This window comes from Lytechinus variegatus, chromosome 9 (genome assembly GCF_018143015.1).
Source record: "Lytechinus variegatus isolate NC3 chromosome 9, Lvar_3.0, whole genome shotgun sequence".
Taxonomy (NCBI): domain Eukaryota; kingdom Metazoa; phylum Echinodermata; class Echinoidea; order Temnopleuroida; family Toxopneustidae; genus Lytechinus; species Lytechinus variegatus.
The window spans coordinates 7,965,254-7,979,215 of NC_054748.1; the positions used below are offsets into that span (position 1 = coordinate 7,965,254).

Below are 13,962 nucleotides of genomic sequence, written 5' to 3' on the forward strand. Positions count from 1 at the left end.
ATCTCAAAATCATCAATTTGAAAATCCAAATCTAGATAAAATTCTGGGTTTTCTTTCGATCATTTCGGGATCGAAGTATTCAGTGACCGCAATGTGGAGAAAATGTACCCTTGCAACAGGTTTTGCATGCAAGTGGAGCTTCACGTGGGAGAGCCAATCACGCCTCTCGTACAGACAGTGACGTCATAAAAAAAATCCCCAATTTCGCGGACGTAATTCTGCGTGTTTGGAGCATTCAGAGAGAGAACTTTAAACTATCAATTAACTGAGTTTCATCCGTCTCCATGATAAATGATGTACACCATCGTGTTCTCCTTATTTTCTCCTTTATTGTGATATATGATTCTCCAGTTTTACGATTTTCAATATATTTCTACTTTAAGAAATATAATGGAAACCATATCAAAATGCACATTACGAAAAGAAACAAAATCAAGGTTCTAGTATGGGGACAAAACGAGAACAAGAAAACTACCCATTTGATGCTCATTTTAATTCCCCGAAAGCCGGACGTTGAAAATGACATGGGCCAGCGCATTGCAAGCTGTATTTAACGGCTTACCCCATTGACAAGGTAGATTAAAATTACCCCATTCTTGATTGGGGAGATTAACGTATATTCTTGAACATAGAGGTGGTCTGACGGGTTGCGGATTTCAATAGAAAGATGACCTCTTGATTGGTAGGGGTATGTCAAGGGGAGATTATCACTTTGTCAGCGCGGGTGACTGTCTTGATACTTTGATGTTCCCCGATGTGCCTTCTATTCGAAAACCGTGTTTGCAACTAATCCCAATTATGAGACTATTTGGAATCAAAATGAAAGCCTAACTGCACCCTTTTCATAGATTTCGTTTGAAAATAAAATACTTGCGTTTAAGGTAAAATTGGAATATGAGAAGGCCCTTCATAATATGTAAACCAAATAGTGTCACTTTTAAGCTTTATTCTTTTAAATCAAATGTAAAAATATATGTAAAATAATCTCACAAGCCTAATCTAAGTAGTGCGAGCACGAAGCGCGCGCTAATTTTTAATTCTTTATTTCATGTATTTTGTCCTAAAATAGCATTCTGGCAATGCTTGTGATCCTAAACGAGATGAATGAATTTAGTACGCATTGATCGTTCTGATAAAAAAGAATCTGTTAACGGCTACTTTTAATTATCTGTAAATGAAAACGTTACATATTTCAACAATCAAATAATGCGAGCGCGAAGCGTGAGCTGAAAATATTTACTTTTCTACCTGAATAATAGAAGTTCTAAGCAATCTTTGTAATCATGAAAAAGGTAAATACATAACTAAGCAAGCGAAGCGAGCGCGAGGAAAATTTGAGATTTGTAGAATTGTGAGTGGATATGGATCACAGTTAAAAAGGAACATATATGATTCATTATTATTACTTTGAGTTTTGACATAGGGTCGGGATATTCTAAGAACAATATTCCATCATGTGAAATTTATGACTGTCTTCCTATTTCTCTTCTTATCAAATCGCGAGATGAAACTTTTTGATATTCCATTCTGAAAAAGGGACAATTTATCAATAAATTAATTAATTAATCTAATAAGCCTAATCAGAGCGCGAAATCTGTCAATATTATATATTAAAAGCACTTTTGTAATTATGAATAAGATGCCTGAGTTGATATATTTTTAACAATCAATGTGCGCGCAAATCGCCAGCCGAAAATTGTTGATAAACTGTCATAAAATGGAGATTTTAATTAGTTTGTAATATAATTAATATTGAAATTTTCATAACTCACCAATCAATATGCGAGCGTGCAGCGCTAGCTAATATGTTTTACAATCTGACATGAATAGGGATATTCTGATAACTAAAATGGAATACAGGAAAATAATAGGTACCTGACAAATCAAATTGTGTGAGCGTGCAGCGGGAGCAGAAAATGTTGATATTCAGACAATAAAAAAATAAATTTTTACAGAACACTTTTTAAAAATCAAAGTTCGATTTCCGAGTTGAAATATGTTATGTATATTGATTTCAAAATTTGATATTTTGAGTTCCATATGTGTAAATCACCTAAAAGGCAATGCGAGCGTGAAGCAGGAGCGAAAATTTTATATAATGACATGACATAATTTTTTTTAATTGTTTTCCCCTCATCTTATTTATTCAATCGTTTTCCTCCTATGTTTTTACTCCACTCTTTTCCTCTTTTCGTCTTTCTTTCCCCGTTTTGTTTTTGCTCCGCAAATAGAGGGAGGAGGGAGGGCGGGCCCCATGCCCCCACCTAGATCCAACTCTGGAACAATCTAATAGAAAGTATTAAACAAGCAGATTCAAGAGAGAAATTCAAGTCAATGTTAAAACTTTTTTTTGGGGGGGGGGGGTTAAATAGCCTTTCCCTCCGCATGTGAAGCCCCCTATCGTTTACAGCCTACTGTGAATTGTGCAAATACTTTAAATTTTAGTGAAATTCATTCTCTCTTTCTATTTGTTCCGTAGCGTTTAGATACATATTTTTGTGCTTCACTTGTAAGTGGTATACAAATAATGTAAATTACTATTAATGGCGTGCGTTTCCCGATCTCCTTATCGAAATCAATATTAATGAGAGAGCACAATATTGTTCTCACTCTAATGGAGGGGGGGGGGGGTCAGTGTTCTATCAAGCAAAAGACGTAGGCCTATATGTGTATAAGTTCATATCATTGTTGTAATGATAAAGAACCTGATGAATTCTGTTTTGGTATATCGACGTTATTATAAAGTTAATGACAAATGACAATCAATGTGATTCAGGCGTACACCGCTTTAACTGATATAACATGCATCCAGAAATCGAAATATCTGATGAATTCAAAACGTACGTAGCAGGAATGGCATGCAGTTCGGATGTTACAGCACTCTAAATTAGAATAATCTCGTATTAAAAATGTCAATTTTGCTAAAATGCACACAAACTCATAACTTGATAGACTCTGGGGGATGATATCGTTGATATAAAAATCGCATCTACCTCGATATGCAATCATTTTTATACTGCATCGGACTTGACATCCCGCAAAATCTTTTCCATAATTAGATGACCATCCATTCTCTTTCTTTTTAATCTAAATATAATCTATGTCTTTCAGGATCATGATATGAAAACCCTTTTATAACAAACATGATAAATGAAAAACGCGTCTCAAGTTAAACATGGTTCATTGCCGCAAATATACCAATCATCTTCGTTTGTTAATGTTTAATCATCAACATTATCACTGATATTATTATTCGTATTATCATGTCCATTAATATCACTTCAAAGTTCTAATTACCACCATCATCATCACTGTTATCATCATCATTCATTCATTATCTATTTCCAATCGTTCTCCAGTATCAATTTTATAGTTTATATAATCCCAGGTGAGGTGAATGGGTACCCGGGAGGAAGAAATTCCTCGAATGCTCGAGCTCCCGATCAAGGTAGCCGTGCTAAAGCCGGGGTAATAATAGCAGGGCCCTCTGGGAAAACAGTTTTCGGAACTGAAGTGGCTACCCTGGGTAAATATGCCGCTATTATTATTATTATTATTATTATTATTATTAAAAAAAATGAAAGATAATGGTAATGATTATGGTGATGTTTGTAATCATGAACAATAGATCCGTTTTGTGAGATAATTTATGCGATTTTACACGCTAATCGCTACTCGATGATGGTGAAAGAAATCTTTTAAATAGCACAACAGAAGTCGGGGCGGTAGTTACTGCAAACACATACTTTAATACACTACATTATTACAAAAGATTCCCCATCGGGCGGGCCAACGGTCTTTTGAAGTAGGTTTATCTATTGAAATTACGACAATAATCACGGCAGCGGATATGGGGAATTCAAGACTGTGAGCTTCTAGCTCTCCCATTGTTTTCTGTGGCGACCCGCTGAGCATGCTATTGTCAATGATTCTCTACTATACGGGTGACTGATCTTGCTTTTTCATGATCATAGGCCAGGGCAATGACTAAGAACAGTTCGATGAGTATCAATGCCAAGCAATCCTGAAAGGTCAATAATGTTCAATTCTCTTGATGGAGAAGCTTATATCATGGCCCTATTTGCTTTTGCTTTTAGGCCAGTAAGTGTACTAACTAATATTAATAATAATCACATTCCATCTATTTTAGAGCAAAGACCTAATGCTAATATCACTCTACATATCTCCCTGCAGCTTACGGCCCCATAATTTATCTTCACCCGTGAATTACCGAATTTTGAAGCTTAAATTATTGAACATAATGGCATCCTAGTATTGTAATGATGTAATCACTGCAAGTGCAATATAAATAAAAACATTAATTTAATTCTACTCACATTGATTTTACTTTAGAACAAACTCACCCCCCTCTTCTACTTCTTCTGTTTCTCCGTCGTTATTCTTCTTTTCCACCTTATCATTCTTCTTGTTCTCATCCTTCACTCCCTTCTTCATCTACTCTTCTTACTCCTCCTTTTTTTAAATCCTTTTTTCTTCTTCATATCCTTTGTCGTCTTTCATTATTCTTTTTTCTCCACCTCATCCTTTCCTTCTTTCTTTTCCTTCCCTTTTTCTACGTCTCCTCTCTTCTTGTTGTTCTTCTGCCCACCTGCCCTTCTTATACGTCTCCTACTGCTTTTCCTTCGTCCTTCTTCTTTTTCTTCTTGCGTCTCCTTTTTTCTATATCTTCCTTTTCCTCTCCGTATCCTTCCTCATCTCTCATTATTAATCTCATCCCTTTTTACTGCTCCTCCATTCTACATGTACGTCTGCTTCTCCTTGGTAATTCTTCTCCTCCTCCTTCTCCCACCCCATCGATTTATGATGATAAAATTATAATGAATTAATAGAAATGTTAACGAAGATAATACTTATAATAGAGAAATGAAGATGATTGCGATAGTAACATCGGTGATGACGATATCGATAACTATGGGAGGATATAGACCATGTACAGCACAACGTATCAGGCGCAATTTCAAATATGATATTGTTATTTTGTTTTGAGAGGTCGGACGTGTTTTGAAGGTGCTCTGACGTTTGTGCAATTTCAACCGTGTTTCCTGACATTTTGTGAAAACGTTTTATATGGTTGCATCGGGGACTGGATGGTGGATATCAAGGATATACTTGTTTTTCAATTGGATAACTTATTTGGATAATATCGAACGTTTTTAACTTGAATTTTTGATCATTTTGGAGAGGAGAGTGTCAATAGACTTCTAAAACTAGCATCATTTACGCGTCATTGCCTAGCAACGCATCATTAAACGCATACTGGCCTGGATGGAACGCATCATTGGTATCTCTTTGCGCAACCATTCTTTGTGCGCTTAATTCTGATTGTTTCATGTAATTGTGACGTCACGATGTCAGGGAAGAAAAAGTCGTCGAAAAACAACTCTGGTGATAACGAAGAGACAAATGAGAGCTATTTATTTATTTTTATTTATTTATTGATAAATTCATATTCCACAATCATCAAAGTACATTTCGTAATAAATCATGTTTACAATGAAAAAAATGCATAACACATGCAGGACTGAAACGTACAATGAAAAGAAAAAAAGTGGATGGGCCTACTAAAAAGCAGTGCTTGTAAAATGTAGACCCCCTATTAAAACTTTATACAAGGGTAATATGACACAAATAGAGTAAAATAATCAGTAAAATTCTATACAATTATATAGATATAAACACTGTAACACAAATGTATATACACTATATACAAAATTAAATATTGACTTTAAAATAATCAATATTACCGTGGATAAGTATGAAGTTCACAAATATTTGATTGAATCAATAAGAATTCAGAAGAATTTTTTTGATGAGTAATTTAAATCGGTTAAGATTAGCTGCCTCTTTCATTTCTCTGTCCAGAGAATTCCAGAGTTTTGGTCCTGTGAAAAATATAGTTTTGCTAGAAAATACTGTTCTACTTTTAGGTAGGTGATAGTCGTTTGATTGTCTCGTATTATATGAATGTAAAGTATTGTTTCTCATAAATTTCTTTTGTAAGACATTAGGTACACTATTTCTATCTAGCTGATACATGAATTGGAATAGTTGCAAGCGGTACAGGTCATTGACTTTAAGGATACGTTTCTGACGAAACAATTCATCCGTATGAGATCTAAAGGACATATTGCATATTATTCTCATTACTTTTTTCTGAAGTAGCAAGACTTTATTTAGTCTCGTTTGAGAGGCATTACCCCATGCCAGAATTCCATAATTAAGATACGGTAGGATTAATGCACAATACAACATGGATAGCGCCTGTGCTGGAAGAACGTTTTTAAGCTTATTGATGACTCCAATATTTCGTGACACAGTTTTGCAAATATTGTTGATATGAGCATTCCACGTGAGCTTGTTATCAATAGTAAGACCTAAGAATTTTGTTGTTTGCACTTCTTTGATTTCAGTATTATCTAAAAGTATTTGATGCGGTAGATGTTTCAATAAATGACTAAAAAGCATATAATTAGTTTTTTGCAGATTCAGTGACAGTTTGTTGGCTTTAATCCAGTTTGTTACTTTTTTAAATTCTGTATTCATAGTTCTCACAAGTACATGTGGATCATGATGTGTATAGAAAATATTGGAATCATCAGCAAAGAGAATAAATGAGAGAACATGAGATGAATTTTTCATATCATTAACATAAAGTATAAATAACAAAGGGCCAAGAATACTACCTTGTGGAATTCCACAGGAAACTGGCCTTGTTGGAGATTCTGATTCATTTACTGTAACAAACTGAATTCTATCAGTAAGATAACTCCTAAACCATTGTAAAGCTGTCCCTCTGATACCGTAATTTGATAGCTTATATAACAGTATTTCATGATCTATTGTGTCAAACGCTTTTGAGAAGTCGAGGAATAATCCTACGGTATGATCAGAATTGTCAAAAGAAGTAGATATTTTATTTATTAATGTCAATATAGCATGAGTTGTATTATGTTTTTCTCTAAAACCGAATTGATTATCACATATAATACTATATTTCTTAAGGAAAGCAACTGTCCTTTTATAAATTATCCTTTCAAGAATTTTTGAGAACGAAGTTAACAAGGATATTGGGCGATAATTACTAGTAATCAATTGGTCTCCCTTTTTGAAAATGGGTATAACTTTAGCTATTTTCATCTTCTTTGGGACCTGACCAAGCTGCAATGATAAATTAAATATATGAAGCAAAGGATCAGCAAGAAAATGTATAATGTTTTTCACAACTCTATTTGTAATACCATCATAACCGGGTGTCTTTTCTGCTTTCAAATTAGATACAATCTCAAGTAATTCTTTTCTATTAACTGGAGTAAGAAATATTGAACTATCATTTTGTTTATCCAAAAAGTCCTTAAACGAATTTTCTACAGGTATAATATTTCCAGCTAACTTCGGTCCAATTTGAGAGAAATATGAATTAAATTCATTTGCTATAGAATGAGTATCTTCAACCATATTTCCATCTACACTTAATTTATTAACAGCACTAGAGTTGTTAATTTAGTTTAGAGCCCCATTTATTGTTTTCCATGTATTTTTAAGGTCGTTTTTATATGATTGTAATTTTTCTGAATAAAACCTCTTTTTTGCTATTCGGAGAGTAGTTGTTAAGGTATTCTTATAAGACGTGTATCTATTCCGTGAAATATCATTTGGATTTGATATATAAGAAACATACAGATTATTTTTCCTATTGATGGACCTTAATATCAATTTTGAAACCCATGGTAGCTTTGGAACACGTTTATAGTCGTAATTTCGATATTTCTTCAGAGGAACACAAGAATCTAAGCAATCATTAAAATATTTCAAAAATATGTCAAACGAGTCATCGACATTCTCTTTCGAGTTATAAACGTCAGACCAATCAACAGAGCTTAAATTTTCTTGGAGGCGTTCAATATTTTTGTCACTAAAGTTGCGACAGATCCTATATTTCTTTTCCATTTTTGCGAAGGATTGCATTGTTTGGATATGGGTAAAAATAAGAAAATGATCGGATATGTCTGTCGTTACAATGCCAGCTTTCGGAAGAGGATGAGAGTTACAGAATATATTATCTATAAGCGTAGCAGAATGATCAGTAATACGGGTTGGTCTAGAAATAATCGGCAAAAAAGTAGAAGTTAACATTAATTCAAGGAAATCGTTTGTTAAAGAGTGATTACTGGTCAAGAGATTAATATTGAAATCACCAGTGATGATACAATTGTTATTTATCAGTTCGCCGTTTTGCAAAAGTTCATTAGTAGCAAATAAAAAATCTTCTATACAAGAAGTTTGAGGAGGTCTGTAAATGACACCTATAAGAGTTTTCTTATCTTTTTGAATTTTTACTTCTACAAATAAGGATTCAATGATATCATTCATATATTCAAATTTATGTCTAATTGCATAATCAAATGAAGACGGAATATATAATGCTAATCCACCTCCAATTTTATTTTTCCTATTGTTTATAACAATATCATAATTCGGGAGGGTGCATAAGGAATTCGGTGTTTCCGTGAACCAAGTTTCAGTAAGAGCAATGATTGGGGGATTGGCAAACTGTGTATTTTCTAATAATAATCGTAATTTCTCGAAGTTTTGGTTAGCGCTTCTTATATTCAAATGCAAAATAAAAACATCTTCTTCTCTAATCGATTTAGCATAGTCTTTGAATGAATTTTCTGTATAATATGGAGATGAGGAGAGATTGTATGCTTTATCATGAATATCGAATTCAACTTGAAGCTCATCAAAATTACTTGTAAGAATATCGGTAGAAAATCTATCGAATGGAGTATGATGATTTGAGATAATATGGCTTTTATCCTGATGATTTAGTAATAAGAAATCATCATTATTCAGATGATAAAATGGGAAATCACGCATATTATCCACCATTTTGAAATAGAATATATTGCCATTTTAAAACAAAATCTTTGTAAGCTGAGCATGTAAAGCATCTTTTAGATTTGATACCAACATGACCCCAAATTCGAGCTGGAAAAATAATGCAGTACGGTAGTAATAGTTAACAAAATAAAGATTATCAAATACAATTATTAACGGTCGGTGAAGAATATTTGCACACAAAAATAAGTAAAATGACCTCCATGAAATGCTTGGTATTGAAAAATTATTGAAAGGGCAGTGAAAAAATGCAAAATATACCACGGAAAATAACACAGATATTGATCGATGCGAAAATTTTTGTGACGAGAATTTCATAAGAAATGAAAAGAATACTGGAAAATGGAATAACATGGATAGTCCTTCTACAGCTTAGAAAAGTCCTCTCTGGAATGAATGATGATGGGTTGACACTTCTCATCCTTCCTTACATAGATTCGGCCATTCTGGGTCCACAGGAACTTGTATCCGGCATCTCGGCGGGCCTTGTTGACATCTTTCATTAGTTCCTTAGTGGAAGCGATCAAGTTTTCATTGAGGTAGATCTTGCCATCGCTGTTGTATCCTAGATCCTTTGTGGAGAGGGTCTTCAGTTTCCTTCTCCCATCATACATGATGTTCCGAGCTCGTCTTGTGGTGAATCGCACGATGATTGGGCGGGCTTTGTTATCAGCTTGGCGTTTGGAACCCAGCCGATGAACCACATCGAAGTCGGATGCTGCAAGCTCAGGGCTGATGTGTTTCGCGATATTAAGTACGATCCTTTCAGGAACCTCGCCCTGTCGTTCTGGTACACCTGCCACCTCCAAGTTGACCCTCCTGTGGTACTGGTCAAGATCGTTAAGCTGGAAGGTCAATTCACTGAATCTCTTCTGAAGACAGATATTCTGCTCCTTTAGTTCTCTGTTCTCCTTTTCAATCTTCTCGGCCTTCAACTTCATTTCCTCAAATTTCTCGTTGAGGAACGACAGCGAGTTCACAATGCTATTTTGTCCCTCTCGTACACTGTCGATAGACTTCTCCAAGACGGTCAACTTAGCACTCAAGGAATTTGAAAGTTTCCCTAGCTCATTCTTGATCAATGATAGAAAATAGCTCTCATTTGTCTCTTCGTTATCACCAGAGTTGTTTTTCGACGACTTTTTCTTCCCTGACATCGTGACGTCACAATTACATGAAACAATCAGAATTAAGCGCACAATGAATGGTTGCGCAAAAAGATACCAATGATGCGTTCCATCCAGGCCAGTATGCGTTTAATGATGCGTTGCTAGGCAATGACGCGTAAATGATGCTAGTTTTAGAAGTCTATTGACACTCTCCTCTCCAAAATGATCAAAAATTCAAGTTAAAAACGTTCGATATTATCCAAATAAGTTATCCAATTGAAAAACAAGTATATCCTTGATATCCACCATCCAGTCCCCGATGCAACCATATAAAACGTTTTCACAAAATGTCAGGAAACACGGTTAAAATTGCACAAACGTCAGAGCACCTTCAAAACACGTCCGACCTCTCAAAACAAAATAAGCAATAAGCAATAATCAATAAGCAATATTTTCTATCATTGATCAAGAATGAGCTAGGGAAACTTTCCAATTCCTTGAGTGCTAAGTTGACCGTCTTGGAGAAGTCTATCGACAGTGTACGAGAGGGACAAAATAGCATTGTGAACTCGCTGTCGTTCCTCAACGAGAAATTTGGGGAAATGAAGTTGAAGGCCGAGAAGATTGAAAAGGAGAACAGAGAACTAAAGGAGCAGAATATCTGTCTTCAGAAGAGATTCAGTGAATTGACCTTCCAGCTTAACGATCTTGACCAGTACCACAGGAGGGTCAACTTGGAGGTGGCAGGTGTACCAGAACGACAGGGCGAGGTTCCTGAAAGGATCGTACTTAATATCGCGAAACACATCAGCCCTGAGCTTGCAGCATCCGACTTCGATGTGGTTCATCGGCTGGGTTCCAAACGCCAAGCTGATAACAAAGCCCGCCCAATCATCGTGCGATTCACCACAAGACGAGCTCGGAACATCATGTATGATGGGAGAAGGAAACTGAAGACCCTCTCCACAAAGGATCTAGGATACAACAGCGATGGCAAGATCTACCTCAATGAAAACTTGATCGCTTCCACTAAGGAACTAATGAAAGATGTCAACAAGGCCCGCCGAGATGCCGGATACAAGTTCCTGTGGACCCAGAATGGCCGAATCTATGTAAGGAAGGATGAGAAGTGTCAACCCATCATCATTCATTCCAGAGAGGACTTTTCTAAGCTGTAGAAGGACTATCCATGTTATTCCATTTTCCAGTATTCTTTTCATTTCTTATGAAATTCTCGTCACAAAAATTTTCGCATCGATCAATATCTGTGTTATTTTCCGTGGTATATTTTGCATTTTTTCACTGCCCTTTCAATAATTTTTCAATACCAAGCATTTCATGGAGGTCATTTTACTTATTTTTGTGTGCAAATATTCTTCACCGACCGTTAATAATTGTATTTGATAATCTTTATTTTGTTAACTATTACTACTGCATTATTTTTCCAGCTCGAATTTGGGGTCATGTTGGTATCAAATCTAAAAGATGCTTTAAATGCTCAGCTTACAAAGATTTTGTTTTAAAATTGCAATATATTCTATTTCAAAATGGTGGATAATATGCGTGATTTCCCATTTTATCATCTGAATAATGATGATTTCTTATTACTAAATCATCAGGATAAAAGCAATATTATCTCAAATCATCATACTCCATTCGATAGATTTTCTACCGATATTCTTACAAGTAATTTTGATGAGCTTCAAGTTGAATTCGATATTTATGATAAAGCATACAATCTCTCCTCATCTCCATATTATACAGAAAATTCATTCAAAGACTATGCTAAATCGATTGGAGAAGAAGATGTTTTTATTTTGCATTTGAATATAAGAAGCGCTAACCAAAACTTCGAGAAATTACGATTATTAGAAAATACACAGTTTGCCAATCCCCCAATCATTGCTCTTACTGAAACTTGGTTCACGGAAACACCGAATTCCTTATGCACCCTCCCGAATTATGATATTGTTATAAACAATAGGAAAAATAAAATTGGAGGTGGATTAGCATTATATATTCCGTCTTCATTTGATTATGCAATTAGACATAAATTTGAATATATGAATGATATCATTGAATCCTTATTTGTAGAAGTAAAAATTCATAAAGATAAGAAAACTCTTATAGGTGTCATTTACAGACCTCCTCAAACTTCTTGTATAGAAGATTTTTTATTTGCTACTAATGAACTTTTGCAAAACGGCGAATTGATAAATAACAATTGTATCATCACTGGTGATTTCAATATTAATCTCTTGACCAGTAATCACTCTTTAACAAACGATTTCCTTGAATTAATGTTAACTTCTACTTTTTTGCCGATTATTTCTAGACCAACCCGTATTACTGATCATTCTGCTACGCTTATAGATAATATATTCTGTAACTCTCATCCTCTTCCGAAAGCTGGCATTGTAACGACAGACATATCCGATCATTTTCTTATTTTTACCCATATCCAAACAATACAATCCTTCGCAAAAATGGAAAAGAAATATAGGATCTGTCGCAACTTTAGTGACAAAAATATTGAACGCCTCCAAGAAAATTTAAGCTCTGTTGATTGGTCTGACGTTTATAACTCGAAAGAGAATGTCGATGACTCGTTTGACATATTTTTGAAATATTTTAATGATTGCTTAGATTCTTGTGTTCCTCTGAAGAAATATCGAAATTACGACTATAAACGTGTTCCAAAGCTACCATGGGTTTCAAAATTGATATTAAGGTCCATCAATCGGAAAAATAATCTGTATGTTTCTTATATATCAAATCCAAATGATATTTCACGGAATAGATACACGTCTTATAAGAATACCTTAACAACTACTCTCCGAATAGCAAAAAAGAGGTTTTATTCAGAAAAATTACAATCATATAAAAACGACCTTAAAAATACATGGAAAACAATAAATGGGGCTCTAAACAAAATTAACAAATCTAGTGCTGTTAATAAATTAAGTGTAGATGGAAATATGGTTGAAGATACTCATTCTATAGCAAATGAATTTAATTCATATTTCTCTCAAATTGGACCGAAGTTAGCTGGAAATATTATACCTGTAGAAAATTCGTTTAAGGACTTTTTGGATAAACAAAATGATAGTTCAATATTTCTTACTCCAGTTAATAGAAAAGAATTACTTGAGATTGTATCTAATTTGAAAGCAGAAAAGACACCCGGTTATGATGGTATTACAAATAGAGTTGTGAAAAACATTATACATTCTCTTGCTGATCCTCTGCTTCATATATTTAATTTATCATTGCAGCTTGGTCAGGTCCCAAAGAAGATGAAAATAGCTAAAGTTATACCCATTTTCAAAAAGGGAGACCAATTGATTACTAGTAATTATCGCCCAATATCCTTGTTAACTTCGTTCTCAAAAATTCTTGAAAGGATAATTTATAAAAGGACAGTTGCTTTCCTTAAGAAATATAGTATTATATGTGATAATCAATTCGGTTTTAGAGAAAAACATAATACAACTCATGCTATATTGACATTAATAAATAAAATATCTACTTCTTTTGACAATTCTGATCATACCGTAGGATTATTCCTCGACTTCTCAAAAGCGTTTGACACAATAGATCATGAAATACTGTTATATAGGCTATCAAATTACGGTATCAGAGGGACAGCTTTACAATGGTTTAGGAGTTATCTTACTGATAGAATTCAGTTTGTTACAGTAAATGAATCAGAATCTCCAACAAGGCCAGTTTCCTGTGGAATTCCACAAGGTAGTATTCTTGGCCCTTTGTTATTTATACTTTATGTTAATGATATGAAAAATTCATCTCATGTTCTCTCATTTATTCTCTTTGCTGATGATTCCAATATTTTCTATACACATCATGATCCACATGTACTTGTGAGAACTATGAATACAGAATTTAAAAAAGTAACAAACTGGATTAAAGCCAA

General features: G+C 34.4%; 1 protein-coding gene across 1 annotated transcript; it reads left to right on the forward strand.

Moving 5' to 3' along the window:
• The first annotated feature begins 5,058 nt into the window (after positions 1-5,058).
• LOC121421342 lies at positions 5,059-11,751 on the forward strand. The gene is made up of 2 exons (XM_041616031.1): positions 5,059-5,435; positions 10,481-11,751. The coding sequence occupies exons 1-2, from the start codon at positions 5,370-5,372 to the stop codon at positions 11,204-11,206; spliced, it is 792 nt and encodes a 263-aa protein (XP_041471965.1). The 5' UTR covers positions 5,059-5,369; the 3' UTR covers positions 11,207-11,751.
• The last annotated feature ends 2,211 nt before the right edge of the window (positions 11,752-13,962 follow it).

Bases quoted from the DNA above. Each gene is read 5' to 3' on its own strand.
- LOC121421342 (XM_041616031.1), top strand. From the start codon at position 5,370: ATGTCAGGGAAGAAAAAGTCGTCGAAAAACAACTCTGGTGATAACGAA. The intron at 5,436-10,480 runs TTATTTATTTTT...AATAAGCAATAT, and splicing joins AAGAGACAAATGAGAGCTAT to TTTCTATCATTGATCAAGAA.